This window comes from Caretta caretta, chromosome 14 (genome assembly GCF_965140235.1).
Source record: "Caretta caretta isolate rCarCar2 chromosome 14, rCarCar1.hap1, whole genome shotgun sequence".
NCBI lineage: Eukaryota > Metazoa > Chordata > Testudines > Cheloniidae > Caretta > Caretta caretta.
Genome location: NC_134219.1, coordinates 38706160 through 38733776, shown reverse-complemented (window position 1 = coordinate 38733776; position 27617 = coordinate 38706160). Strand labels below are relative to the sequence as shown.

The 27617-nt window shown below is 49.6% G+C and overlaps 1 protein-coding gene across 1 annotated transcript in view; it reads left to right on the top strand.

The window, feature by feature from the left end:
- LOC125621555 (uncharacterized) overlaps positions 1–26989 on the top strand; it is a 28223-nt gene extending 1234 nt beyond the window's left edge. The window contains 13 exon segments of the mRNA XM_075119083.1: positions 964–1059; positions 3053–3283; positions 4402–4424; positions 5853–5968; positions 6572–6601; positions 7562–8028; positions 14117–14584; positions 15750–15845; positions 18862–19092; positions 21114–21136; positions 22859–22974; positions 24284–24358; positions 25157–26989. Coding sequence (XP_074975184.1) covers positions 964–1059; positions 3053–3283; positions 4402–4424; positions 5853–5968; positions 6572–6601; positions 7562–8028; positions 14117–14584; positions 15750–15845; positions 18862–19092; positions 21114–21136; positions 22859–22974; positions 24284–24358; positions 25157–26040 — 2856 coding nt within the window. The 3' untranslated portion in view covers positions 26041–26989.
- Positions 26990–27617: the final 628 nt, after the last annotated feature.

The following is a 27617-nucleotide window of genomic DNA, read 5'->3' as shown; positions in this document are numbered from 1 at the left end:
AATTGTATGGCTGGCCGGTTAGGGGAGGCTGTGCTTCCCCAAACAGCCAGGCATGGCCTGGCCCTTGCCCCCTGATGAACCCCCCCAGGACCCCTGCCCCATCCACCCCTCACAGTCCCCTGACTGCCACCGGACTCCCCACCCCTGAGTGCCCCCCGCCGCCCCATCGAACCCTCCCTCTCCTTCCTGACTGCCCCCCCCGGGGATCCCTGCCCCCATTCAACCCCCCCTATTCCCCGCCCTCTGACTGCCCTGACCCCTATCCACAGCCCCGTCCCCTGACCACCACCTCGAACTCCCCTGCCCTCTAGCCCACTCCCCCTTCCCCCTTACCGCGCTGCCTGGAGCCCCGGTGGCTGGCAACGCAACAGCCGCACCGCCGAGAGCACCAAGACAGGCAGCCGGGGTGCCCGGCTGGAGCCAGCCACGCCACCGCGCAGCACAGAGCCCCGGGTCAGGCCGCGGCCCTGCAGCTGCGCTGCCTGGCAAGAGCGCGCAGCCCCACCGCCCAGAGCCTTGCGCTGGCTGCGCAGTGAGCTGAGGCTGCGGGGGAGGGGCCGGGGACTAGCCTCCTGGGCCAGGAGCTCAAGGGCCGGGCAGGAGGGTCCTGTGGGCCAGATGTGGCCTGCAGGCTGTAGTTGGCCCACCTCTGCACTAGAGTTTGTGCACTGGCTGCCTGGATCCAGTTTGTGCTCCTAGCCCCCAGGTGTCAGAGTGAACTAGTTCTCTTCTGCTGCTTGCTCCCAGTTCCTGCAGCGTCCCTGGCCTGGCCTGTGCATTGCCCTGTGGGTGCCCTCCCGGTCTGCTGCTGGGTTAAGTAAACTGGAAAGCTACATCCATGCACCGGTGTTATTGCCGGGGGATATGGGGTGGGGGGAAGTGAAATTTCAAAAGAAAATTGCTCCTCAAGCTCCAAAAGAAAAAAAATGACTCCCTCCGCCCCCCGCATTTCTCTTTGCCCAGGAACAGTTCCAGACCCGACTGCAGGCTCTGAAGGAAGAGAGAGAAAAGCTCCTGGGATGGAAACTGACTGGAGAGAAGAGAAGCTCTGAGTACCTGGTAGGTGCCCAGTGGTGTTACCCAGCAGGGCCCTGGGGATGAAGGGCAGTGTGGGACATTTGTGTGTCTCTCTGGGTCCCTGTGCTGCTGGTTTGGGATTCTGCATGTCTGTCTCTGGGTCCGTCTTCACACCCTCTGGATTCGCTACTCCCTAGTCTAGACGCGATAAATTGACCCCCGAGCGCTCTCCTGTAGTCCAGCGCCAGGAGAGGCGCCGGCGGAGTCGATGGGGGAGCGGCAGCAGACGACTCACCGCGGTGAAAGTCGATCTAAGTACGTCAACTTCAGCTACATTATTCACGTAGCTGAAGTTGCGTAACTTAGATCGATACCCCCGCCCCCCTCAATGTAGACCAGGGCTCTATTCCCCTCTGTGGGCTGGGGTGGGACTGGGACTCCTTGCCTGGCTCTGGGGCAGATTCCCCAGGAGCAATGGGCAGCCCTGGGACAGGGCAGACGCTGATCGAATCCAGCAGCAGGTGCAGCCTGTGCTCCCCTCTGCCCGGGATGGACGGGATGTGGGGTCATGGCCCGACCTCCTCCCTTCAGTTCTGGTAGTGCCAAGGCTGTGTTAATGGTCCATCCCCAGATGTCAGAGAGGCCTGCTGGGCTCGGCCTCAGGCTTGATCTTTGTCTGTGTCTGCAAAACACTGTCTTTTTCACCCTGTGCAGTGCAGTTGTAGCCATGTCGGTCCCGGGATATTGGAGAGACAAGAGGGGGAGGTTAGATCTTTGCACCAACTTGTGTTGGTGAGAGAGACAAGCTTGTACACTACCCAAAGCTGTTCTTGAGGTCTGGGCTGGAGAGCTCTGGGTGGCTCGAAAGCTTCTCTCTCTCTCTGACGGAAGATGCTCCAATCAAAGAGATCACCTCAACCCCTCGTCTCTCTCTTATAGATGAGCACTAGAGAGTCAATAGCTGAGCGACAGCCAAGCTCTCATGCTAAGCACTGATGTTTTCACAGTGCTCTAAAACCCACCTGCATCCTGACCTTGTCTTGGAAAATCACGGTGCCCCATCCAGGCCTGAGACAGAGTTATTGGACTGAATCAGGAGTCAAGTGGCCAAGGGGCTGCAGAGGTGAAGGGCTCAGGCAAAAATAACCTGACGTTCAATTTGTTTCCCATTCTCATAACTTTTCTGTGCCCACCTATGGCTCAGATCATAGCACCGATCAGCCCCAAACTGAGCTGGGTCTGAATGGATTTCACCTTGGCTGGCGACCGGCTCCAGGGCCACACCAGGGAAGCAGCATCTTAGAAGTTATAAGAGGTTCTTTCAGGCTCTGTAAATACTCATACATCTTGGATATCCACATGGGAAAGTGATGTGAGCATGCTCCAGGAGACAGGTGCACCTCAAGCCAGGGTGCGGAGTGGTAGCCAGCAGCTGCAGAAATGGGACAGAGTTAAGGTTGGGTGGCAGTGTGCATGGGAGGCGTGACCTTAACTCTGCATTCCCTTGATTTCAGAGCTGTGTTTGTCTTTGCTTCATTCTTGATTTCATGGTATACATTTATGGGCTGGGGCTGCACTAGAGATCCTGATTTCTGCACTAATACAGTTAGTCTCTTCAGAGGTGTGGCTGAGCATCCCTCCGAGTAATGTGAATATCTGGAGCTTCCTAAGTGAAACTTAGGAGTTTTAGTTTGTTTTCTTATTTTGTGTTTTCTTTACCCCGTTCAGTCTCTCTCAGGAAGTCTCTGCTCACGTACCTCTGAATCCTGCCCTTTCTACTGTTTGAAGGACTGAGATTGTCACAGGTCACTGATCACAAGAGAAACAAGCCATGTGAGATGGGAAGGGAATTTAGGGCGAGGTGGGACTTTCTAGGAAAATGTCTCTGGTCACATGGGGAAAGTTTCTGTCTGCTTTTGAGGTGCTGAATATTTAGAAATTCCCCCTCCTGCTGACACAGGGCTCTGTGAAATCTCCCCTGCCTCTCTGTGTGTCCTTGATGTGCCTTTTCCCTGTTTGTGCCTCTTCTTTACAGGGAAAGACAGATGCTGAGAGAGAGAAAATTGTGTCTCAATTTAAGCAGCTGCACCAGTTTCTGGAGGAAGAAGAGCGACTCTTGCTGGCCCGGCTGGGAGAGCTGGAGAAGGAGATTGTGAAGCTGCAGGATGAAAATATCACCAAACTCTCCGCGGAGATTTCCCGTCTCAGTGAGCTGATCAGCGAGATGGAGGGGAAGTGCCAACAGCCAGCGAGTGAATTCCTGCAGGTGAGACCTCAGAGCCTTGGGGATATTTGGGAAATGGATGAACGGGGAGACCCATGTGGCTTGGAGTGCAGGATCCTAACACTACAGTGGAACTCACTATTTCTAGTTTTTACATAGGAATCCTCTCTCTCGCTCTCTCTTTAATGGTACCTCATTTAATTGTTAGGAACTACTGTTAAAATGTGAATTCGCTGGTTTACAATCACTTCCACTTGCTTCTGTTTTATTATTCTCTTTTGTATTATTAGTAATTTGATGAGGGGTCTGGAACAGCTTCCACCTGAGCAGAGATTAAAAAGACTGGAACTGTTCGGCTTAGAAAAGAGGTGACTAAGAGGGGATATGGTGGAGGTCTATAAACTCATTCCGGTGCGGAGAAAGTGAACGGGGTCACCCAATGAAATTTAATAGGCAGCAGGTTCAAAACACACATAAGGAAGTGCTTCTTCATAGACCTCACAGTCAACCTGTGGACCTCGTTGTCCTGGGATGGTGTGAAGGCCAAAAGTATAAGTGGAGTAAAAAAAGAATTAGATCAGTTCATGGAAGACAGGTCCATAAATGGCTGTTAGCCAAGATGGTCAGGGACACAACCCCAGGCTCTGGGTGGCCCTAAAGCTCTCACTCCCAGATGCTGGGACTGGGGATGGATCACTTGAGTTTGCTCTGTTTTGTTCATTCCCTCTGAAGCATCTGTCAGAAAACAGGACACGGGGCAGATGGGCCATCAGTCTTGTGTTGTTAGGATTGAGGGATCCCGGGAGAGGGGCCCCTTTGTAGGGTTTAGATTTTAATGGTCTTTTTTACAGTGTTCTGGGTCCACTTAAGGCCCACATCACTGGGGGAGCGGAGCCCGTTAATAACACACATGACTTCATCTACCGCTGATGAGGCAGGGAAATATTATTTAAATAATGTGATCCCCATTTCACGGAGAGAGAGGGGGACTCTGTTTTGGAAATCATCTGAGGCCAGCTACTGCTGTCTTCATGACACCACCAACCACCCCTGAACCAGGATCACAGTGTGGCCCACCCCACTCTTTTTTCCACCAGCCGAAGTCCTTCTCATAGTTATCACTTGTAACTGAGCTCTTTGTTCTCTGTCTCCCCCCCCAGGACATCAGAAGCATCCTGAGCAGGTATGTGGCTTCGTCTCACTCTCAGGGACACGTCACTGAGCGTGGCAGGGGCTTGAGCGCCATGTGAGGCCCACATCTCCTCAGGGTACCATGGCCAACTGTGCGGGGCAGGGTCACCCCTCAGATCCAAATCTCCCCTCTGCTGACGTTACTCCTGGGATTGATGCTCTTTATTCGAGGCGCTGAGCCCTGGTCTACACTAGGACTTTAGGTCGAATTTAGCAGCGTTAAATCGATGTAAACCTGCACCCGTCCACACGATGAAGCCCTTTTTTTTTTTTTTTTTTTGACTTAAAGGGCTCTTAAAATCGATTTCCTTACTCCACCCCTGACAAGTGGATTAGCGCTTAAATCTGCCTTGCTGGGTCGAATTTGGGGTACTGTGGACACAATTCGATGGTATTGGTCTCCGGGAGCTATCCCAGAGTGCTCCATTGTGACCGCTCTGGACAGCACTCTCAACTCAGATGCACTGGCCAGGTAGACAGGAAAAGAACCGCGAACTTTTGAATCTCATTTCTGGAGACTGCGGGAACTGTGGGATAGCTATCCACAGTGCAACACTCCGGAAGTCGACGCTTGCCTCGGTACTGTGGAAGCACTCCGCCGAGTTAATGCACTTAATGCACTTAGAGCATTTTCTGTGGGGACACACATACTCGAATATATAAAACCGATTTCTAAAAAACCGACTTCTATAAATTCGACCTAGTTTCGTAGTGTAGACATACCCTTAGATGATGAAGCATGAGAGCAGGTTAATAAACCCGAATAGATTCATTAAATCTCTTGTGTCCCGGGGAACAGGAATATGGACCCTTCCAGAGAAGCAGTGTTCAAATATGTTCAGCTTGTGTCCATTTGGCGCCCTGCGTGAGGTGATCTGGGGTTAGTGCAGTAGTTCTCAAACTTTTCTACTGGTGACCCCTTTCACATAGCAAGCCTCTGAGTGCGACCCACCCTTATAAATTAAAAACATTTAGTACCATTATAAATGTGGATGCAAAGTGGGGTTTGGGGTAGAGTGACAGCTCGCGACCCCCCATATAATAACCTCGTAACCCCCTGAGAGGTCTCAACCCCCAGTTTGAGAACCCCTAGGTTAGTGGTCTCCATCCATTTCTCACTGGGCAGGTGTCCACACCACAAAGCTTAGCAGAGTCAATGCAGCTTGTTGGCCCATCTCCCTGCTCCACTTCCCCTCGATGTCGTTTCTCTCCGGGTCATGCTGGAAACAAACTGGGCCGCTGTGGGTGAAGCTTGTGCTGCCATTGCCTGAGCGGTACCTGCTTTGAGGCCGGGATACATAGAACAGTCCAGCCTCCAGGCCCTGCAGTCCAGCAGCTTTCCCTGGCATGAAATTCATCTGAGATGCGGATAAAATCGTGATTTACAATCAGTTAATTAGAGAATTCTGTTTCTCTTCAGGTGTGAGCAGGGGAAGTTCCAGCAGCCGGTGGAGATGTCTCCTGATCTGGCAAAGAGACTTGGTGATTTTACCCAGAAAAACATTGTGCTAAAGGAGATTCTGAAGGAATTCCAAGGTAGTGAGCAGGGATTGAAAAAGGAAAATGGAGACTGGTCTCTGTGAAGGTTGGAGGAAACGGGCTGTGTCCAATTAGCTGTGAATGTAAAATTCAATTTAAGAACATGGAAGAAACTTAAACAAAGTTTTGAATTTATGAAGACATTTTTTCCCTAGATATACGATATTTATGGAGGAACAACAGTAGTCTGAATGTGATTCGTTGTCACTTTGTTTGCCCTAATTCTTGAGGACTGCAAAGTACTTGGTTGAATGAAACTGTGTGCTAATGCAGAGGGCTCCATCTACTCTTCCTGAGTCTGTTTCGCTCCAGTCTGAGCTGTCAAGGAATTTTCTCTTGTAGAAATGCCACTTAAGCCATGTTTATAACCATGTTATTAGTGCAGAAAGGGGTCCATAAGCCTGATAGTGGCCCATCTCCACATGGGCGAATTTTGCACTGTGTCTCTCTCTTTATTTGTCTTTCTGGGTCTCCCTGCCTTTTCCCCTCTGTTCGTGGCCCAGAACTAAAGCACAGTTATTCTGATTATTTGTAGGAAATCCTGCATGAAACATAATTTTGATACCATGAAATCTCTTTCTCTCTCTCTCTCCTCCCTAGGTGCTCTGGTGTTTGAACTGCAGACAGCAAGTAAGTGGATCTCTGGCAAAAGGGGGTAGTGTTATGGGTCGGGTTTTAGATGGATTGAGAGAAAAGGACAGTTTGTGGCACTGGATTCATCTGAGGAACAAGCTTCTGAGATCGAACAAAAGAGAGTCCCCCATCCATAGAGAGTGAGCATTGCAGGGGAGGGGGCTGGCCTTGAGCACTCCAATATATTATTAACCCCTTAATTATTGTGCAGTGTACTGACTGAATGAGGGCACTGTCTCCTCTGTTATGCTGAGTGGGGGTGGGGGCCTGGTCTGACCCTCTCTCGGAGTGTCCATAAGACATCGCCCCCTTCTCTGTCTCTCCCTGTGGGTCCCACCTCTCTCTTCCCCCCTGGACTCTTGGGTTGCCAACTAGGCCTCTCCATCCTCTCTGTCATTGTGTGGTCTTCTGTTCACAATGCCTCTTCCTCTTCCCTTCCCCATGGGCTGGGGGCCCTGCCCTGGCATACCCACCAACTCCCTCCCGCCTCCTTCCACCCAGGGCTACTGCCTCCTTCCCTTGTCCCAGCTGCACTGGGGTTTGCGCTCCCCTCTCTGCTGCCTCCTTGATTCCCTCTGACTGGGGGTGTCTCCCCAAGAGGCGGCTGAGGCTGATGCCCCTTTGGTCCCACCCCATGCTCTGCTGCCTGCCCTGCCCAGTCCCTGCGGCTGGGAGTGGGGAGCCACAGCGTGGGGAGCAGGGAGATGCAGCAGGGGAGGAGATGGAGATGCAGAATCTGAAGCTATAACAGCCCCTCTAGGCCCTGGGAGGTGGGAGCTGCGGTGAAATCCCTGCTCAGCCCCAGCACAGAGGCAGCTCCCTGAGACTCAGGACAGAGAGGCAGGAACTCAGGGAGGGTCCCAGCCCGGATGGGACTGCTGAAGAGTATGAGAAATGGTCCCATCCTGCCCCAGGGCCGAGCTCTGCCCCTCACGCTCCGATTCTCTCTCCCCCCAGCGAATGTGACTCTGGATCCAGATACGGCTCATCCCTGATGTAACGGGCCTGCTGATTGGCTACATGTGAAACGGAGAAAGACACGGAAGCAAGTGCCCAACAACCCTGGAAGCGATTTCCCAGCGTTTCTGGGAGGTGGGGATGGGTGATGCTGGGCTGTGGGGGTGGCCAGAGAGTCTGTGACGAGGAATGCGGGATTCAGTTTTAACCCTGAGGAGGGGCTCTGGGCTGTGCAGTGGCTGCAGCGGGATCAATATAAGGCTCACACCTTCCCTGAGACCACAGTGTCACTGGGCCAGATCCCCACCAGGATTCGGGTTTGTCTGGACTATGACGAGGTGCAGCTGGCATTTTTCAGTGCGGACAGCATGGCCCCGATCTTCACTTTCCCACCATCATCTTTCAATGGGGAGAGAGTCCACTCTTGGTTCTGTTTCTGGGACAGCGAAACCCAGTTTAGGCTCTGTCCCTGATCCACAGGGTAAAATATCCTACTGCAGGCCATGAAATAGGCTTCTCTAGCCGCTGACATCCTCATTTCTACAACCCTGGAAGCTAAAGCGGGCTGGTGACTAGTGTTCCCTCTCATTTTTGACAGGCCGTGTGCGCAAAAAATTTTCCTCTGTGCAAATTGTTGTGCTTCTGTACAAATTTTTGTGTGTGCGGTGTTTTGCCGTGTGCACAGGGTTTAGGATCTGTGTGCGCCCGCACACGCGCACAGCTTAGAGGGAACACTGGTGGTGACCTGTTTTCCACCCAAAAACCAACCAACTGAACTCTCAGGGACACTGATGAGCCTGGTTTTCACCGTTTTCTATGATCCCGGAGGACTCTAACAGTCTGCGTAGTCAGAGACTAAGAGGAAGGTCCCGAGTCCACAGGTGGGGAACCTTTGGGACAAGGGGAGGGGCAGAAGACAATTGATGATCTTCACTTTTGATGAGTCTTGTCTAGAATTTAACAAAGGTATTTTTATATCAAGCCCATGGAGGTTTGTTTTATGGTTCCCACAATCCTTGGCTGCTGCAGGCGTTTTTGTTTTTTCATCAAGTGGATTGTGCCTTCACAGCTGTAAAGATGCTGAAATTTTTATTGCCTCACAATAATGTCTCTTGTCTCCTGCTGGGTAAAATATAGCAATAAACCCAGGAGCCATCAGAACTACTTGATTCACCAGTGTTTGCATTTTACTGACATGCTCAGTGGGCTCGAGGTGGGTTACAGGCCATTAGAATTGCAACAGTAGTAATGATCATGTCTCTGCTAGGCCATATGCAGGTGCTTTCACCCAGTGTTTGTTGGATCCAAATTTCCCAGCCTAGGCGCATCGAGCATTCAGACAAACAGTGATATGCAGCTAGTTATTGGTCCAAACTTTTCATAGACCAGGGTTGTTGTGTAAAGCCTCCGCCCACTCCAGTAGAATGTGATTGTCATATTTGTAACTTTTCAGTCATTGCTAGTATGATCATTGAGTTCTGTAACCTTTTGAAAAACTTTGTTACTTTTAGTCATTGTTAGCATGACCTTTTAAATTTTGTAACTTTTGCAAGCTTTGTAGTCCTTTCAGTTACCACTTGTATAACTTCCAAGCTTTGCAATATTCCATCACATCATCACGGAGAATGTGAACAAGGGAGTGTATGTGGGACTGGGCGGAGACGAACTGCAAGGAGAAAAGAGCCCGGAGACAGGTGTGTCTGATGTAATCTGCCCTGAGAAGGCAATCATAGGGTGCTGTAAAGAAAAGAAGAACCTGGTATGAGTGAAAGGAACAAGGTCTGGGAATGTTTCTCTGTGACGGACACAGAAGGAAAATTCAGTGTATGTGACAGGAGCTGCCCAGTTCCAATAAAAGGAAGAAAGCATGCTCACAAGCCCTTCTTCTTTTTGACCTGCGTGCTGGCCTGGATCCGTGACCGCAGGTGGACACACCAGATCTACTATGCTTTGGCTTCTTGGTTTCCTATGCTGTCTCCGGTAACTCTCCACCTGCATGAGCGTGTGGGTACATGAGGGTATGAATGCGGTGAATGTGTGCGTGCATGAATAATCTCCATCCCTTTTCTGTTTGATCCAATAGCGGCATTTAATAAAACCAATATAAGTGTAACCCTGGGTTGGTTTCTAGTGAAATTGAGGTAACGTTAGTGGTGGAGAATGCAGGCAACCACCGATAGGGTACACTAGTGGAAAGGGGTGACAAGGAGTAGAGAGCATGTGAGGCGCCTGCTCCCCCTTCCAGGTACGCTGGAGGAAAGGGGTGACATGGAGTCGAGAGCATGTATGGGTAGCCTAGGAGCCGCGGTGCACCTGCTCCCCCTTCCTGATTTTGGGCACGATGCCACTGTTTAGAAAGGGGAAACCCCCCCCCCCCGAATCCACAATGGAGGGGAAGGGGGCAAAATTTCCCCATCTCCTCCTCTGCGCCCACTCCAAGGGTGTTGACCGCTGGGTCCCAGGGACAGTTTCGTCAGGGGACACCATGGTGGATGTAGAAACTACATACCAGAAATATTGTGAGTTTTATCATCCGGATTCAAAGACTAAGGATAGGGTTGTTGTGGCAAACTTGTTGTGCTTGGCAAACTGCTAAAGGTGATTATAATTCTGAAACTGTGCAAGTGAAGCAGGAGTTGGAACGAGTAAGGGTGGGAAGGAATATGTGGAAGGCACAATCGACAGGGGCAAGTTGTCAGCAGCTAGCAATCTCCACCGTCAGGGTGACGGAGAGAGCTGAACAGGCCGAGGAAGAGGGAACAATCTAAGGAGCTGGAGGTCCAGGTGGAGTGTTTGCGGGGATTGGTGTGAGAGCAGGGGACCTGTCCAGGTGGGAGAGCAGCAGGACCCCTGGGATCGGGGACAAAGGCGCTGCTCCTATATGACCCCAGAGACTGGAACGGGGACATATGGTATGACCCTGACCCGGGATGGCTGCCACATGGGCCAGGAGCTCGGCTAGCCCCGGGGGCAGCTGTGCAATGGTTAACTTTCCAGCATGCCCCCCCCCCACAGCCCAGGGAGGGAGCCCGAGACCTGTAACTGGGGTAACTATGCAGGAAATAGCCTTGACCCCTGCGGAGATAACTTCTCTGGCTCAGGGGTTAGGGCCAGCCAAGACAAGCACATTGTCGGAATGGGCGTGTCAGTTTCTAGGGGGTTAAACCCAGAGGAGGTTAGGAAGGGGTTAAAGCCAGGGGAGGTTAGGAAGCTGTGGAGGACGGCATCCACCATACCGGCATGCGATATGGGTATCGCACTGTGGACGCAGGCAGCTGGACAGTGGCAGTCCCTGTTCGTGCTTTTCGCAACTTGGCTCAAGGAGAGGCACTGCAGGAGGTCAGCCCCCAGTATGCAGCAGGCTCCCCGGCTCTGGGGGAGGCCCCTGACGTCTTTGTGGAGAGAATGGTATTAGCGGGATTGTTAACTGGGCGGTGTCCGGCCCGTGCCCTGGGGAGAGCGATCCCCAGGACCCTGTCCGAGATTGTGGTTCCAACGGCCGAATTAAGGCTTAGTGCAGCAATGTTGCCTGAAGATGTTCAGATGGCTATGGAGTGTGGAGGCAGGGAGAGCCCCTAGACATATCACACCTTAAGGAAGCGGCGCGCCAGGCCACCAGAGCAGTTGGTCAGCTGGGAGCTGGGATTCCTGCTCCCATTGCTGCGGCTGTACCCCCAGCGCCTCAACACAGGCGCCCCCCATGGGACACCAGTCAGCTCCGCATACAGTTGTGGATGGCCTTAAAGGACCAGGGGGAACCCATGGGCCAATGGGACGGGAAACCCACGGAGTCCCTAGGACTCCACTGTATTCAGCTGGAGTTGAAGCTCCCAGAGCCAGGAGGCGATATTTGGGCCAAAAAAGCAACCTCAAATTAGGGGAGCCCCGACTCTCTGAGCTCCCAATAATTGGGAGAGGAAAGTACCCAGGGATGGACCTGGGGGGGACCTCTCCAGGTGGACTCGGCAGGAAAGTTGCAGTCGCACCTTTGGGTGGGGGCGCCATATGAGCACCCTGAGACATCTGAACTAGATTTTCTGGCGCTGGTGGACACCGGCATGGCTGTCTCACTGCTTCCCTGCCCTGTGCTGGGAGTGCCAATCCAGGGAACCATTGAGATCCAGGGATTTGATGGCACCTTGGTGCAGGGACAAGTGTTGGGATGACTGGTCACCTGGGTGGGGAATCATACCCGAAGATGGCCCTGGATTTATAGCCCCGCAACTACAGAACCAGTTTTGGGCATAGATTGCTTGCGGGAGGGAGGAATAGTGGTTGATTGTGCTAACAAAGGTTTATAGAGGACCCCAAAGAAAGACTGGACCCCTGAAGTAGGGAAGGGAGATACCGGATTGCTGACGGTAGTATGTTGGGAGTGGCGGCAGTGACCGGGGATAGCAAGGAGGAATGGAGGAAGCATTTTCCCCAGGCATGGGTGGCTCACAAGCTGGACTGTGGTAAATGGACTGGGGAACCAGTGAAAATAGAAGGACCAGCGGTCCCCCCACAGAAACAATGTCCTATCCCCTCTGTGGTATGCCAGGCTGTAGCAGAGATAGTTAGAGAGCTGGAAGGGCAGGGAGTAGTGAAAAGAATGACTTTCCCCTTTAACTTCCCCATATGCCCTGTGAGGAAAGCTGATGATGTCTCACGGAGACTGACTGTCGACTATCGGAGAGTCAATGCAGTGACCCCCCAGAGGGCACCAGTAGTCGCAGACATGACCCAGGTGTTGCAAGACATACCAAGGGAAGTGATAGTGTTCCAAATTGACCAAAGCCCCCATAGGAAGTGGGTCCATTGGGGACAGCTCAAGCATGAAGGGGGAACCACCCTGACTCCATGTTCCTCTCTACGGTTTACAATGTTTAAGTCTTTTTCGCAGCTTCTGTTTTTCAGAGCACCAGAGAGAGCTGGTACCAGCTGAAGTACAATTGGAACATACCATGGTGCATTGTGGCGACAAACTTCTGTGTTGTCTTATGTTCTGTGTTTTGTGTTTCGTGTTTCATATCTCATGTTTGTCTTGTAGCGCTTGTCTCATTGCTAGCATTACGGTGTATGGTGTTTGGGGAAAGGGGGGATATTGCATTAGGCAACAAACCATACGCATAGCCCTTTGTAACTCTAATCAGACCCCTCCCTCTCCCTACCCCTCCGCCTCCTGCCAAATTGTCTATCACACACCTATCCCCCTGGTGGCCACCTCTGTCCAAAAGCCTGTGATACATCAAGATTATTACTGCCTCTTTACCGATTGTTCATCTCCCCACCGAATGCTCTGATTTTCATCTCAATGTAGTACATGAGAATGGCTGTTTGACACTCATTACATCTGCCGGTCAATATTTTGATATGTATTTTTGTTACTGTGGACATGCTACGTGTAATGAAAATCTGGAATTGCTCCGGCAAACGAAGCACTGGCATGGATGAGCGGCGGCATGCCATCCCCCTTTGGATGGTCACCACAGTTTGGGTGACCAAGGGGTGGGAAATGTTTTGTGTAAAGCCTCCGCTCAATCCAGTAGAATGTGATTGTCAGATCTGTAACTTTTCAGTCATTGCTAGTATGATCATTGAGTTCTGTAACCTTTTGCAAACTTTGTAACTTTAGTTATTGTTAGCATAGCCCTTTAAGTTTTGTAACTTGTGCAAGCTTTGTAACCTTTTCAGTTACCACTTTGTATAACCTCCAAGCTTTGCAATGTTCCATCAGGCGATCAGAGAGAGTGTGAACAAGGGAGTATGTGTGGGAGATAAGGGAGTGTGAACCAGGGAGTGTATGTGGGACTGGGTGGAGAGGAACTGCAAGGAGAAAAGAGCCAGGAGCCAGGTTTGTCTGATGTAATCTGCCCTGAGAAGGTGATCACGGAGTCCTGTAAAGAAAAGAAGAACCTGGTATGCATGAAAGGAACAAGGTCTGGGAATGCTTCTCGGTGATGGACACAGAAGGAAAAACTCAGTGTATGTGACAGGAGCCACCCAGTTCCAGCAAAAGGAAGGCATGCACACAAGCCTCCTGCTTCTTGACTTGCTCACTGGCCTGGATCCGTGACTGCAGGCGGACACACCAGATCTACTATGCTTCGGCTTCTCGGGTTCTTCTGCCGTCTCCGGTAACTCTCCACCTGTGGGGGTGCATGAGGGTATGAATGCGGGGAATGTGTGCGTGCATGAATAATCTCCATCCCTTTTCTGTTTGATCCAATAGCGGCATTTAATAAAACCAATATAAGTGTAATCCTGGGTTGGTTTCTAGGGAAACCGAGGTAACAAACAAGTCACTGTATGAAATTTTAGTTTGCACTGACTTTGCTAGTGCTTTTTATGTAACCTGTTGTAAACCGAGGCAAATATCTAGAGGAGTTGGTGTGCCCCCTGGAAGACCTGCGTACCCCTGATTGAGAACCCCTGGGCTGAAGGACCAGAGAGCTGTATTCTCCTCTCTAGGGCTCAACGGGGTTGTCCACCAGCACAATCACACAGCTCCCAGCACAGCCAGGGTCACAGGAGCTCAGCCAATGAGAGGGATCCAGGAAATGAAACCTGCAGCTGGGCTGTACCAGAGAAGTGAAACTAACTTGGTCCCCCACATCTGCAGTGCAGGGAGCAATGGCTGCTGTGCAAAAACTCCAGGATGAAGCCACTTGTTCCATCTGTCTGGAGTATTTCAAAGCCCCGGTGTCTATCCACTGCGGGCACAACTTCTGCAGAGACTGCATCAGCCAGTGCTGGGGGGAGTCGGAGCCCAACTTCTCCTGCCCCCAGTGCAGAGAAACCGCCCAGCAGAGAAACTTCAGGCCCAACAGGGAGCTGGCGAACATGGTGGAGCTCGTGAAACAGTTGAAGTTACAAGCAGAGAAAGATCCAGAGGGGGAGCGAGTGTGTGAGAAACACGGGGAGCCTCTGAAACTCTTCTGTGAGGAGGATCAAAGCCCCATCTGCGTGGTGTGTGACAGATCCAAGGCTCACAGAGACCACCCTGTGATTCCAATCGAAGAGGCTGCCCAGGAGTACAAGGTAGGAAAACACCATCAATGATTCGATGGCAGGAATTGGATAAAGTCTGACCTTGGAATTACTAATCTGTATTCTTTAAAGGATTTATTTTTAGTGTAGGGGGTCTGTTAGGGTGATCAGATGTCAAGTGTGAAAAATCAGGGTGGGAGTTAATAGAGTCCTATGTAAGACAAAGCCCCTGATATCAGGGCAGTCCCTATAAAATGGGGACATCTGGTCACCCTAGGGTCTGTGAATTAGACCTAAGTCATGCTGCCTTTTGCCTGTTTAACAGCTCTCTTTGTAACCAGGTTCTGTAGGAGCAGGACAGATTAAAATATGTATTAAAGCTAAGGTTAAAAAAATTACATAGTACACAGGTTAAGAAAAGAGTGTCTGTACATCTGGGTATAGTGCTTAGATTATCCACAAATACAGGGTTTGTTTTAAAAGTCATAAGATACATAGCACATAATCAGCAATAACCCAAATTTAGGTGAATACATTTAACAATACAGTTTAGGTATTAGCATCCAAGTTTTTGGGTACATCACTCATGAAAAGATATACAGAGAGTGGGTTGTGGAAAGCAAATATATCAATGAGTGAAGACTGTCCCTCAATAATTGAAAATTTGGGGTAGGTTGTCCATTAGAAAATACAACCATCAGGGTAGTATTTCAGTCACACCCAAGGAAATGAAGACTGAATCTCTCATCTGCTATAGCGGCTCAGCTGCGGGTAGCCTCTCACTGGAAAAAGAAAAACAGCCCAACCAGAGAGAAATTTATTCTGCCTCTGTCTGTGCCAGTCATTTCAGTCTCCTAAGAGTAACAACTCAATTCTTCCTTCCAAAACATCCTGGCCAATCATAAACCAGCACAGTGGACTATTCAGAGCCTCTGGGTTACATGGATTATCCAGACCAGGGTTATAATATTGCTAACCAATAAAACAATCCAGTAAATTGTGAGATGCAAATCTGGTTACATTCAAAAGCTCTAGGAAGTGAGTTTTCCTACAAACAGCACCAGCAACTCCTGTGGAGTTGAATACATTGTGTAAATTCTTTCTAAAGTCTGAATCGGATCCATAGGTTTTGTTTATTTAAATTGTTTTCTGTGAAGAAGACAGCCAGGATGCCCCTCCCAGCAGAACAGATCACATACCGTGTTTCTTTGCTCAGGAACGAATTTGGACACAACTGCAGACCCTGAAGGAAGAGAGAGAAAAACTCCTCAAATACAGACAGGCCAAGGAGGGGAAAAGCCAGGAATACCTGGTAGGTTCCTGTTATGAATCTGTAGGTTGGTGGTGGTGGGGAATAACATGACTACTGCTTACTGACTAAGGGTGTCTCTGAAGGCCGACCCCCCCCCACTCCATTTTTCCCTCTCTTCAGGATCCTTTAAGAACTCTCAGAGGCTTTCTCTGGTAAATAGTACCCCTAGTTTCATACCAGAACCAGTTTACAACAAGCCAAAGTCCATTCCAACAACACAAAGAAAAAGTCCATATTTAGCTCGAGAGAGAGAGAGAGAGAAGGTGGGTGAGGTAATATCTTTTATTGGACCAACTTCTGTTGGTGCAACGTACAAGCTTTTGAGATGCTGGTCCGCTAAAAGATGTCACCTCACTTACCGTGTCTGTCTAATATCCTGACCAGCTATGGAAGATATTTAGCTCGGGCACTTTCTCTCTCCCTCCCCTGCCCCTCCGGGCTCTTCTTCCATTCTAGTTTGATCTCCCAAATGTTCCCCCTCACTGGAGCTCTGACACCCACTCCCAAACACAGTCAGGGTTTCCCAGCGCCCTGAGCCTCCTGCTCGCTGGGCTTTACCCTCCTAGCTTCCTGGTGTCATGGTCCTGCCAGAGCCTTCCTCTGCAGCTATGTGTACACTGCTGCCTAGGTCAGCAAAACTTCTGTCGCTCAGGGGGGTGAATATTCCACCCCCACCCCCCCCGAGCGACGTCAGTTACACCGACATGTTCACAGTGCTTCTCCCACCGACATAAGTTATGCTGCTCACGGGTGATTTTTTTTATGGCAATAGGAGAACATAGAGCGTTGTACGTGTAGACATTGCCTTCCTCTTTGCACTAGCCATTCCCTGAGGACAGCCACCTCTATCTGCTCTTTGCCGGCAATTGCCTGATTCCCCTCAGGTGGGGCTTTGTCCAAAATCTGGATTGGTTTCACCCAGTGGTCCCAAAACTTTTGAAGGTCGCACCCCCCCCCCCATCCCTGTCCAAGCCTGCTCCTGCTGGGAGTGGGGCCATGGCTCCGGATGGGGGGAGAGGCTGGGGCCATAGCTGGGGCTGGAGCCACAGCCAGGGCCTGGGGGGCAGGGCTGGAAGCAGAGCTGCGCCGAGGGGCCAGGTGCGGGGCTGGGAGCTGAGGCTGTGGCTGCAGGTGGGACTGGAGCAGAGCTGGGGACGGGGAGGGGCTGGGCGGCGCTCCCTCCCTGCTCCCTGTGGGGGCTGGCTCAGGCCCCGCTGCACCCCCTGAAGGGGGGAGCGCCCCACAGTTTGGGGACCTCTGGCTTAGCCCCACACTCTTCAGCTCCTGGGGCAAGTGGCCCTGTTCCAGGGTGTGTCTTGGGTTTGCACAGCTCCTCTGTTCCTCTCGCTCTTTGCATGCATGTTTGCAGCCGTGTGTGCATCACAGTTGCCCACTTTCACGCAGTAAATAAGCACCCTGACTTTCACAATAAGCCAAAAATCTAGCTAATCCCATTTCAAAACAAGGCCAAAACAAGCCAATCCCTAAGAACCCCAACACTCTGTGAGACTAGATCCCCCTGGCGTGCAGTCTGGGACTGTGGTGGGCCCACTGTGCACCCCTGACTCTCTCCTCCCCTTGCTCTGCGTGCTCCCCCTTGCCCCTGCTTGCTGGGAGCCAGTCAAAAAAAAGAAGCAACAAGCCAAACAAGCAACAAGCTACAAGCCCAAAACTAGCCAATAAGCAACACATAAGCCAATTAAGCCAAAACCAAGTCCAATGTCTGCATTTTTTTTCCTCGGGTTTGGCATGTCTGGTGTGTGTCTTTCTTTTGTCTCTGCATGAGCATCGTGATTCTCCTAAATTGTTTGTTTTGATCTATACTGATTTTCACCCCTTCCTTCGGCTTCTGTCCCAATAAACCACTGCCCTTGTCGCTCTGAAACCTGCTCTTGGAAAAATCTGGTTTGTTGGAGCCCATTGATCAGATGATACATGAAGAGGCAGCAGAAAGACAAATTAGGGCCAACACAGCATTAAGAGACATTATGACCAAAGTGGGAAGCTTTAGGGGAAAACACTGATCTACTGGCGTGGGGGGAGTTTCTATCAAAAGGCCCTGTTGACATTTCACAAGTGGCAATGAAATTCTCTTGAATGTGCACACCTGGCCATGGGGGGGTCAATGAAAATATGTTACTTTTAGGGCTGTCAATTAATTGCACTTAACTCAAGTGATTAATTTGTTTTTAGTTACCTCAATTAAAAAAAATTAATCACGATTAATTGCAGTTTTAATCTCACTGTTAAACAATAATACCAATTTAAATGTATTATAAATATTTTTGGATGTTTCCTACGTTTTCAAATATATTGATTTCAATTACAACACAGAATACAAAGTGTACAGTGCTCACTTTATATTATAATTTTTGATTACAAATATTTGCACTGTAAAAAGGATAAAGAAATCGTATTTCAATTTACTTTATACAAGTACTGTAGTGCAATCTCTTTAACATGAAAGTGCAACTTACAAATGTAGAATTGTTTTTTACATATCTGCACTCAAGTATAAAACAATGTAAAACTTTAGAGCCTACAAGTCCACTCAGTCCTACTTCTTGTTCAGCCAATCACTAAGACAAATTTGTTTATCTTTATGGGAGATAATGCTGCTTGCTTCTTATTTTGTAGCCAGCGTTGCAAGGTATTTACATGTCAGATAGGCTAAACATTTGTATGCCCCTTCATGCTTTGACTTCTAGATTGCATCTTTTGTTTATCTTTTTTTACAGTGCAAATATTTGTAATAAAAAAAAAACAATGTAAAGTGAGCCCTGTACACTTTGTATTCTGTGTTGTAATTGAAATCAACATCCAAAAATATTTATAATAAATTTAAATTGGTATTCTATTATTGTTTAACAGTGTGATTTAAACTGATTATTATTTTTAATCTTGCAGTTGATTTTTTGAATCGTTTGACAGCCCTAGTTAATTTACATCTGGTGCAAGGTATGCCACGACATGTCCCCTGCCCTACCTTTTCCTTATTTGTGTCTGTCCGTTACAGGAGAAGACGGATGATGAGAGAGGGAAAATCATGTCTGACATTCTGCAATTGCGCCAGCTGTTGGAGGAACAAGAGCGACTCCTGCTGGCCCAATTGGGAGGCCTGGAAAAGGAGATTGGGAAGATGCAGAATGAAAATGTCACCAAACTCTCAGCGGAGATTTCCCGTCTCAGTGAGTTGATCAGTGAGATGGAGGGGAAGTGCCAGCAGCCTGCGAGTGAATTCCTGCAGGTGAGACCCCTGATTCTTGCAAGGCATTTGGGGAAGGGGGAGAGGATAAAACTCACGAGTCATGGAGTGCAAAATTCAAACCTCAGTATAGAGCTCACAGTGTGTATTTTTTAAACAAATTATGTTGCTATTAATGAATTTTCCTCCTCTTGTGAGTAGGAAACTGAGACCCAGCGAGATTAAGGGTACGTCTCCGCTGCAAGCAGGAGTGTGACTGCAGCTCATGTAGACATGCCTGAGTCAGCGTTGATCTAGCTAGCTCCAATAACAATTGCTGTGAAGCCAGGGCAGTGCAGGTGGCACCATGGACTCACTGCTCAAGTACATATCCAGGGTCCCAGCTGGGGTGTATAATGCATGCTGCTGCAGCAGCTTCACTGCTATTTTGATTGGAGCTAGCTCACGTACGTCCCCACATGCTGCACATGCAGTCACACCTCGGATTGCAGTGTAGCCGTGCCTTAAGTGAGTGCAACTCTGTCTGTGCCCAAGAGCTGAATGGAGTTTTCCTGCACCTCAATCAAGTGCTTTGCCACAAAGCCAAACATCCTCTCCTACAGATATCATTGCCCTCTACTGGCTGGGTAAAGAACCCAGGAGAAGGGCTTAGAAGGCAGATATGCTAACCACTTAAACACCAACTCAGCAGCATTGGGATGGTGTGTAGCCAAATACCGAGGCCCATGTGGCTACTTCATTCAAACACAGATCTGGGCATGAGGATGATGATTATTAATTACTGTTACACTTATTTGTGGTCCAAAGTGATTGTGACAGGGAAGTACAGTTAACTAAGCAGTTAGGTACAGAGGATATCCCTGAGATTACACTGTTAAAGAGAATCATAGAAAGTAGGACCGGAGGGGATCTCGAGAGGTCATGTAGTCCTGTCCCCTGCATGGAGGCAGGGTCTCTAGGCCATCCCTGACAGGTGTTTGTCTAAACTGTCCTTAAAAACCTCCAGTGACTGAGATTCCACAACCTTCCTATGTAATTTGTTCCAGAGCTTAACCACCCTGCCAGTTAGGAAGCTTTTCCTAATGTCCAACCTAAACCTCCCTTGCTGCAATGTAAGCCCATTGCTTCCTGTCCTGTCCTCGGTGGTTAAGAACAATTTATCACCCTTCTCTTCATAACAACCTTTTACATACTTAAAGATGGTTATCATGTCCCCCTTTTGTCTTCTCTTTTCCAGACTAAACAACCCCAATTTTTTTCAATCTTCCCTCCTAGGTCATGTTTTCTAGACCTTTACTCATTCTTGTTGCTCTTCTCTGGACTTTCTCCAATTTGTCCACCTCTTTCCTGAAGTGTGGTGTCCAGAACTGGACACAATACTCCAGTTGGGGCCTAATCAGCACAGAGTAGAGTGGAAGAATAACTTCTTGTGTCTTGCTTACAACACTCCTGCTAATTCATCCCAGAATGATGTTTGCTTTTTTTGCAACAGTGGTTACACTGTTGACTCATAATTAGCTTGTGGTCCACTATGACCCCCAGATCCCTTTCCGCAGTACTCCTTCCTAGGCAGTCATTTCCCATTTTGTATGTGTGCAACAGATTGTTCCTTCCTAAATGGAGCACTTTGCATTTGTCCTTTTTGAATTTCATCCTATTTAATTCAAACCATTTCTCCAGTTTGTCCAGATCATTTTGAATTCTAATCCTGTCCTCCAAAGTACTTGCAACCCCTCCCAGCTTGCTTTCATCCACAAACTTTATAAGTGTACTCTTTCTGCCATTGTCCAAATAATTTATGAAGATATTGACAAGAACTGGATTCAGGAGAGATCCCTGTGGGTCCCCATTTGATATGCCCTTCCAGCTCGATTATGAACTATTGATAACGCTTCTCTGAGTACGGTTTTTCAAACCTTAGAGCAGGTATGTCGAGGCTTCTATTGCTCTAGTTTACGTGTGAGATAAATAAAAAAATTAATGGGCACCAAGATAATTTGTCAGCTCTGTTTCATGTCCCTGTGATACGGAGCTCCTTTTCTCTCTCTCTCTCCCTCCTCTAGGATATCAGAAGCATCTTGAGCAGGTACGTGGCTCCTCACTTCCTCTGATCCCTCACGGTGCTGGGAAAGGGCTTGCATATGCATCTTCCCAGCCACTAATCTTCCCTGCTTAAAGACATGCTGGGTAGAGTTGATTGGGAGACAGGGGATGAGTCACTGGATGGTCCCCTGTTCTGTTTGGTCCCTCTGGGGCACCTGGCCTTGGCCACTGTCGGCAGACAGGACACTGGGCTAGATGGACCTTTGGTCTGACCCTGTCTGGCCGTTCTTATGTTTTTATGATTAACCACCCCCCCCCAAAAAAAACAACCCACGGGGAAAGAAATACAAACATGGCAAAGTCATTTTTGTTCCACAAGCTTCAAAAAGCAGCTTTTCCTTTTCCTTAATGTACCTATTTTCATTTATTTACTTGGGTTTCAAGAAAGTATTTTCTTTTTTTTCCAATTTTAAAAAAACCCACTGAAAACAAAAGATTGACAACACAGTTTTCAAAAGTGCCTGAGTGACTTAAGAGCCTGAACAGCACCAGACTTAGACTCCTGGGGCCCAGAACCTCAAAGGTATTTAGGCCCTTCACTCCCATTGATTTCAGTGGAAGATAGGCACCTAAATATGTCTGGCAGTCTGGGCCTAACCCTTCCCCCCCTCAGTTGGAGGGAGTGCTTGAACTGGGGGTTTCCAATGTCCACGGTGACTACTGGAATCCCTGGGCTAGAAGTTCTGAAGGAGTCTCTTCTCCCCCCAGCCATTTTGTGTAAGTTCTCCAGTAAGCATGGGTGGCGCGTATAAAAGGCCAGGCAAGGCTGAGCCTCCTGAAAAGGCCGGCCACGCAGGGGGGAAATGCCGCAGCTACAGCACGGGTCACCTGTCTGGAGGCGTGCTGGCCAGCCACTGCCTTTGGAGAACCAGAAGCAAAGCTCCATGGAAGTGGGAAGGTCCCCCACTGGTGCCTGGACCATGGCCTTGCCTTCGCTCCGCCCTACCCCCACTCGACCTCTTCCCCCATGGCCCTGCCTGCCTCTTTCCACCCCCGCTGTGTTTCTCTTCCCCCGAGGCCACTCCCTGCCCACCCCTTGCTCCTCTCCATCCCTCCCCACCGCCCCCGGGTTGCTTGCATAAGGCAGGAAAAAGTGATGGGGCCAGGGCTGGGCCTCCAGGGGAAGAGGCCAAATAGGGGCGGGGTCTCTAGGGTGGGGCCATGGTCCAGCCACCAGTGGCCCCCGCCTCACTTCTAGGGAGCTTCCAGCGTGTGAATCTCCCCAAATGGAAGACTCATGTGCCACCTATGCCAATAGGGACCCAATCCAGCAGAGGTGATGTCTGAGCATGGTTACCAAATTGGGCCGCACGGGAGGCTTAGGCAGAGGAATGCCTCTCTTCCCCCAGTTAGTGGATTGTTCTGGGGCTTGGGCATCCGGACATCTGGTGAGAAGCAAGAATGTAGGCACCTAGGGCACTTGCACTGTGAAAATGTCAATGCTGAGCAAATTTAGGTGCCTTTAGGGTTTGGCAGCAGCTGGAGCACATGGATTGTGGCACCTAAAATCGGGACATTGGCACCAAAATCTGAGGTTTTGTTGCCCAAGTAACTTTGTGGAGCTGGGCCTACCTGCCCCGAGTAGAGCAAGTTATCCAGCAGGCTGCTCCACTTCACAGCTTTCACTTCCAAGATGATCAGAACATAATGAATGCATAATTACACAGCAAACTGCGATTCCTTAGCAAAGCCTGTTTCTCTCTAGGTGTGAGAAAGGGAAGGCCCAGGTGGCGGTGGAAAGTCCTTCTGAGCTGGAAAAGAGAATCTGTGATTTCTCCCAGAAAAGGATCATTCTGGAGAAGTTTCTGAGGGAATTCAAAGGTATCAAGAAGTGCAAATCAAAATGTCACTGTGGGAAGACATGGGCTCTGGATAAACAGTGTTGATGTCAAGCCCAACTCAATAATAGTAAAAAAATAGGTTATACATTCCCGGGAAGGGCCAAGGGAAGAGAAAATGTTATATCATAAAAATAAGACCAACAGGATCTTGTAAAGGGGATAAGGCAAAATGCCCCATTTATTGTAAATATAATACAAAGATAAAAACACACAATTCTATGTCACTACAATTCCTTACTTATACCTTATTTATACACATATCCATTCATACATTCATTCTGCTTAGTTGTTATAGTTAACCAGCCTAGAAGTTGCCCGTGACAGAGTACTGGCCAGGTAGCCTGTCCACAAGAGCGGAGCCAAGTCCGTGTCAGATGCACATCCGATGCTCCTGGAGGGTGGCAGCAGAACCAGACTCAAAGTTCTCACTTTCTAGAGTCCATTTTTATAGGAATTTATTCCTATGCCAGTCCATGGGAATTGCTTCATCATGTTGTTGCTGAATCAATCAGCAGATGGCACATTCCTGACGGCTGCGTGCTGCCAGATGTTATCTTGTTCTTCGGTTCTCCCATCCTTGAGGCTATTGGGTGGATTCCAGTCTGCCCTCCTGCGGTCATCTGGTTGTCTCCACTCTGCACATTCTTCGGCCCATCGATACTGAATTCCTAGGCTGGCACCTTCCGAACCATTCATTCATTACCATTATTCATCTGAACCAATCATTCATTCACATACGTTCTTTATCTTAATCACAGTTATTCTACTGTCTTTTTAACTTTTGGGGTGTTGCTAATTCATTTGAAACTCCCTGTCTTTTAATATGTAAAGTGAGATAAAACTACAGAGGGTGGGAGTCTCTGTGTCATTTCTAAGAACAGTTGTTGTCACAAAATGTCAATATCAATTACAAAGTATCACTTAGAGCAATTGAGTGGTTTACAAGCTTTACGCAGACACCATCAGCAGCTTGCAAGTGAACAAGAGACCCGAAAGATCTTTTAATTGGTAGTGCCCTGTACTTTAAATTGTGGGGGACTAATCATGGAGAATCACAAATATAATTATGGGGAATCACAAAATATGCCTACAAAAATACAATAGAGAACCAACAACAACAAGAGTGAATTTTATTATTCACGCTCTCTTCCTTTGTTTCTCTCTCTGGGTATCTGAGCTCCCTTCCCCTGTGTTTGTGTCACAGAAATAAAGCATGTCAGTTGTAGGAAACCTTATCATAAATATGAGTGTATGAAAATGCATCTCTTCTCCCCCTGTCTTCTCTCTAGACATCCTGGTATTTGAGCTGGAGGTGGAAGGGAGTCAATTTTTGGCAAAGGAGATGGAAAACGTAGGTGAAAAGGGTAAGTTTTCCCGGGGATATTGTAACAATGAGAAGAACCGAAGAGGAGACGGGTTTGCGGATCTGGATTCACTTGCAGAAGAAAAGTCTGGGATCAAACAGAGCCAGTTTCCCACCTCATGGTAGTTTCCCGCCTCCGGAGACTTGTAGGAAAAGGGCTTGGTGGAGAGGCCATTACTGCTCTAAGCATACGACTGAGAAGAGGTGATATACAGATGGGCTGGGAGTCAGTGGTGTGATGTCTCCATCCCCCAGTGTCTCCTTGGAGCATGACTCCCATCATTCTCTCTCCTCCAGCCCCATTGCTTTCTTGTCTTTTCCTCCTGGACTCTGATGCCATATTCCCACACTTCCTGCCCTTCCATGGGTTGGGTGCCCTTGCACGGGTTGGGTGCCCTTCCACAGGGTTCCCACTGTCTTCCTTCCCCATAGGTGGTGGGTCTTTCCTTCCACCCAGTATCACTTCCATTTCCCCATGCTGTCCCCTCCTCTCCCCTTCTCTCTGGGCTAGCCAGAGGGTTTCCCCAGTGGACAGCTGAAAACGCTCCCTCTTTCACTCAACTTTGCCCCCACTCCCACCCTAGCTGTGGGGGTACAGCAGCCCCGGTAGGAGCAGATGCAGAGTCAGTTCTTACAGTGCCTCCTAGTGCCTGGCAGAAGGGAGCTGACGTGAAATGGCTGCTCAGCCCCCTGCAGGGGCAGCTCCCTGGGACCTGAGACAGGCAGGAAATCAGGGAGGGTCCCAGCCTCTCCCGGGGCTGAGCTCTGCCCCTAACACTCAGATTCTCTCTCTCCCCAGTGAATGTGACTCTGGATCCAGACACGGCTCATCCCAAACTCATCCTGTCTGAGGATCGGCAACATGTGAAATATGGAGATGCCTGGCAGGATCTGCCCCACAATCCCAAGAGATTTGATTCTTCTCTCTGTGTGCTGGGCTGTGAGGGATTCACCTCAGGGAGACATTACTGGGAGCTGGAGGTGGGCGAAGGGGGAGGCTGGGCTGTGGGGGTAGCCAGAGAGTCGGTGAAGAGGAAGGGACCGGTCAAATATAGCCCTGAGGGAGGGATCTTCTCTGTAGCTCTGCGCAGAGGTGAGTACTGGGCACTCACCTCGTCTGAAGAAATCCCCCTGTCTCTGAGCTGGGTCCCCCAGAGGATCCGGGTTTCTTTGGACTATGAAGGGGGGCAGGTGGCACTTTTCGATGCTGATCGCAAGTCCCTCATCTTCTGCTACCTGAAGGCCTCTTTCACTGGGGAGAGAGTCCTCCCTTTCTTCTGGGTGGTGGGAAAGGTGTCCTGGCTCAGACTGGCTCCTTCAGAAATGAGGTTTCAAATCCACATCTCCAACAGACATTTTCCCCAAAAAGGTCACCATCGTGTCTGCTTCGCACCCCCAGGGTTTCTCCAATATCCAGAAAGAATGAGCGGCACTGAATTAAACCTAGCCACTGCCTCAGCAGAGCACGCAACCCCTGTCTCAGGCAACTCTCGGCTCAGTACCTTCCAACAAGGGAAACTGAGGCCAAACACTTGTCACCCCCGCAGGCCGATCCACTGCTATCCAGCCCATGCCACCTACCCTATAAGAGGAACAGAGCCCCATTCAGCCCAGGCAGCCACCCCCCAGCCCACAAAAAGGAAAAGTTTTTATTCCCTGTCCGACTTTCTGAAAAGTAAATAGTTTCCAGCTGCCTTGCTCCTCACTGCCCCTGTGCCCCCAGGTAACAATCTCCAGTCCCCGGCTGCTCTGCTCCCCTTCACCCGCTAGAAACTGTCTCCCAGTGAGAGAGCCAAGAATGAGCCACTTTCTCTCTCCCTGGAGAAAAGTTAGGAGCTGCGGAGGGATCTAGGCCCCTGTGGGCCCTGATGGCTGGGGATGGCCAGCCAGGGAGGAGCTGGAATTCTGTTCCTCACCTTCCAGCTAAAGAACTAGCCTCTCCCCTGCTGCCCTAGTCACTCCTTGGGTTACGGAGGTGGTCAATAGCGCTGGGCAGGCTGGGAAGTTGTTTGACTGGAGGGGAGCAGAGAGGGCAGAGCCCCTTGGAGAGGGAGGCTTTGGAGTATCAGTCACTTTGTGAACGGGGCTGAGGTTTCTGTACTGTACTGATTAATCTGCTTATTTTAGGAGCAAGGGGCCAGGTTGCAGCTGTGCAATGGCTGCTTATTGCGATTCCTGTGCCAGGCTGATTCCTGAGTCCGTCCTCCTTTGTTTGTGTCCGCCTGCTTTCTCTCCTCATCTACACAGATTGTGAACTCTTAAGGGCAGGGGATGTCTTGAAATACAGCACCATTGGCCCCAGAGCCCAGACGTGTACCGGCACATGCTAACACAGTTCCAGTACTACACAATAACATCAATGAACGACTTACCACTGGAAGCATGTCTCTTTCTTTACAGCACCGCTTTGTATTTTTACAGGATAATTGGAAATTAAGATTCCCCAGCTGCAAAGAGGGTTTGGTGGACATTAGGCAGTGTTATTTGAGCAAATTCTCTTTTTTTTAAATGATTCACATAATCTGGGCCCAAAGTGTTTTTAGAACAGGGTCTCTAGAGGATGCTAAAGGGTCCTCTTGTCTGGGCCATTTGGCATTAAATACAGAAATAAACTCGGAAGTGATCAGAAAAAGGGTTGCTGTTTCTTTGTTTGCCCGTTCCCCCCCCCCCCCTTGAAATGTTCTGTGCCCTCAAGATGGGTTACAGGGAATGGTAGCTGCAGCCAGATGAACAGCGCCCCCCTTTGTCAGTTTAGAAATGGGACAGATGTGGACAAACCCTCTTTAAGTGGAAAATGCGGCAAACACCTGTATGTGACTGGTCACCAGGCCCAAATGATAGAGCACGTCATATCTGAATGTCCCCTTCGTTCTTTTGCCGGGGACCTGAAGGACGTTCATCAGCTCACTGCTGTGGCAATGTGCTGGCTATTAAACTTAGATTTACCTTTGTAGGTGTTGCTATCTACCCAAGCCATAAGAAAGAAGAAGTAGTAGTTTAGGAAGTATCCTGCCCCATTGCACTCTGTTTAGCCTGCTAGATCCAAATCTTGACGCCTCGATGGAGCTCACATAGTCAAGGCCCCGTGTACAGGCCTCGGGACAGACATCACAGTTATTAATAGGGATCCAAACTAGGACCTTCGGCCCCCAAATGACTTGCTCCTACCCTTGGGGATAAAGGAGTTAGGCCCAGATCCTCAAAGGTGCCTAAATCCCTTTGGTTTCAATGGGAGTTAGGTGCTTGAATACCTTGTGGGC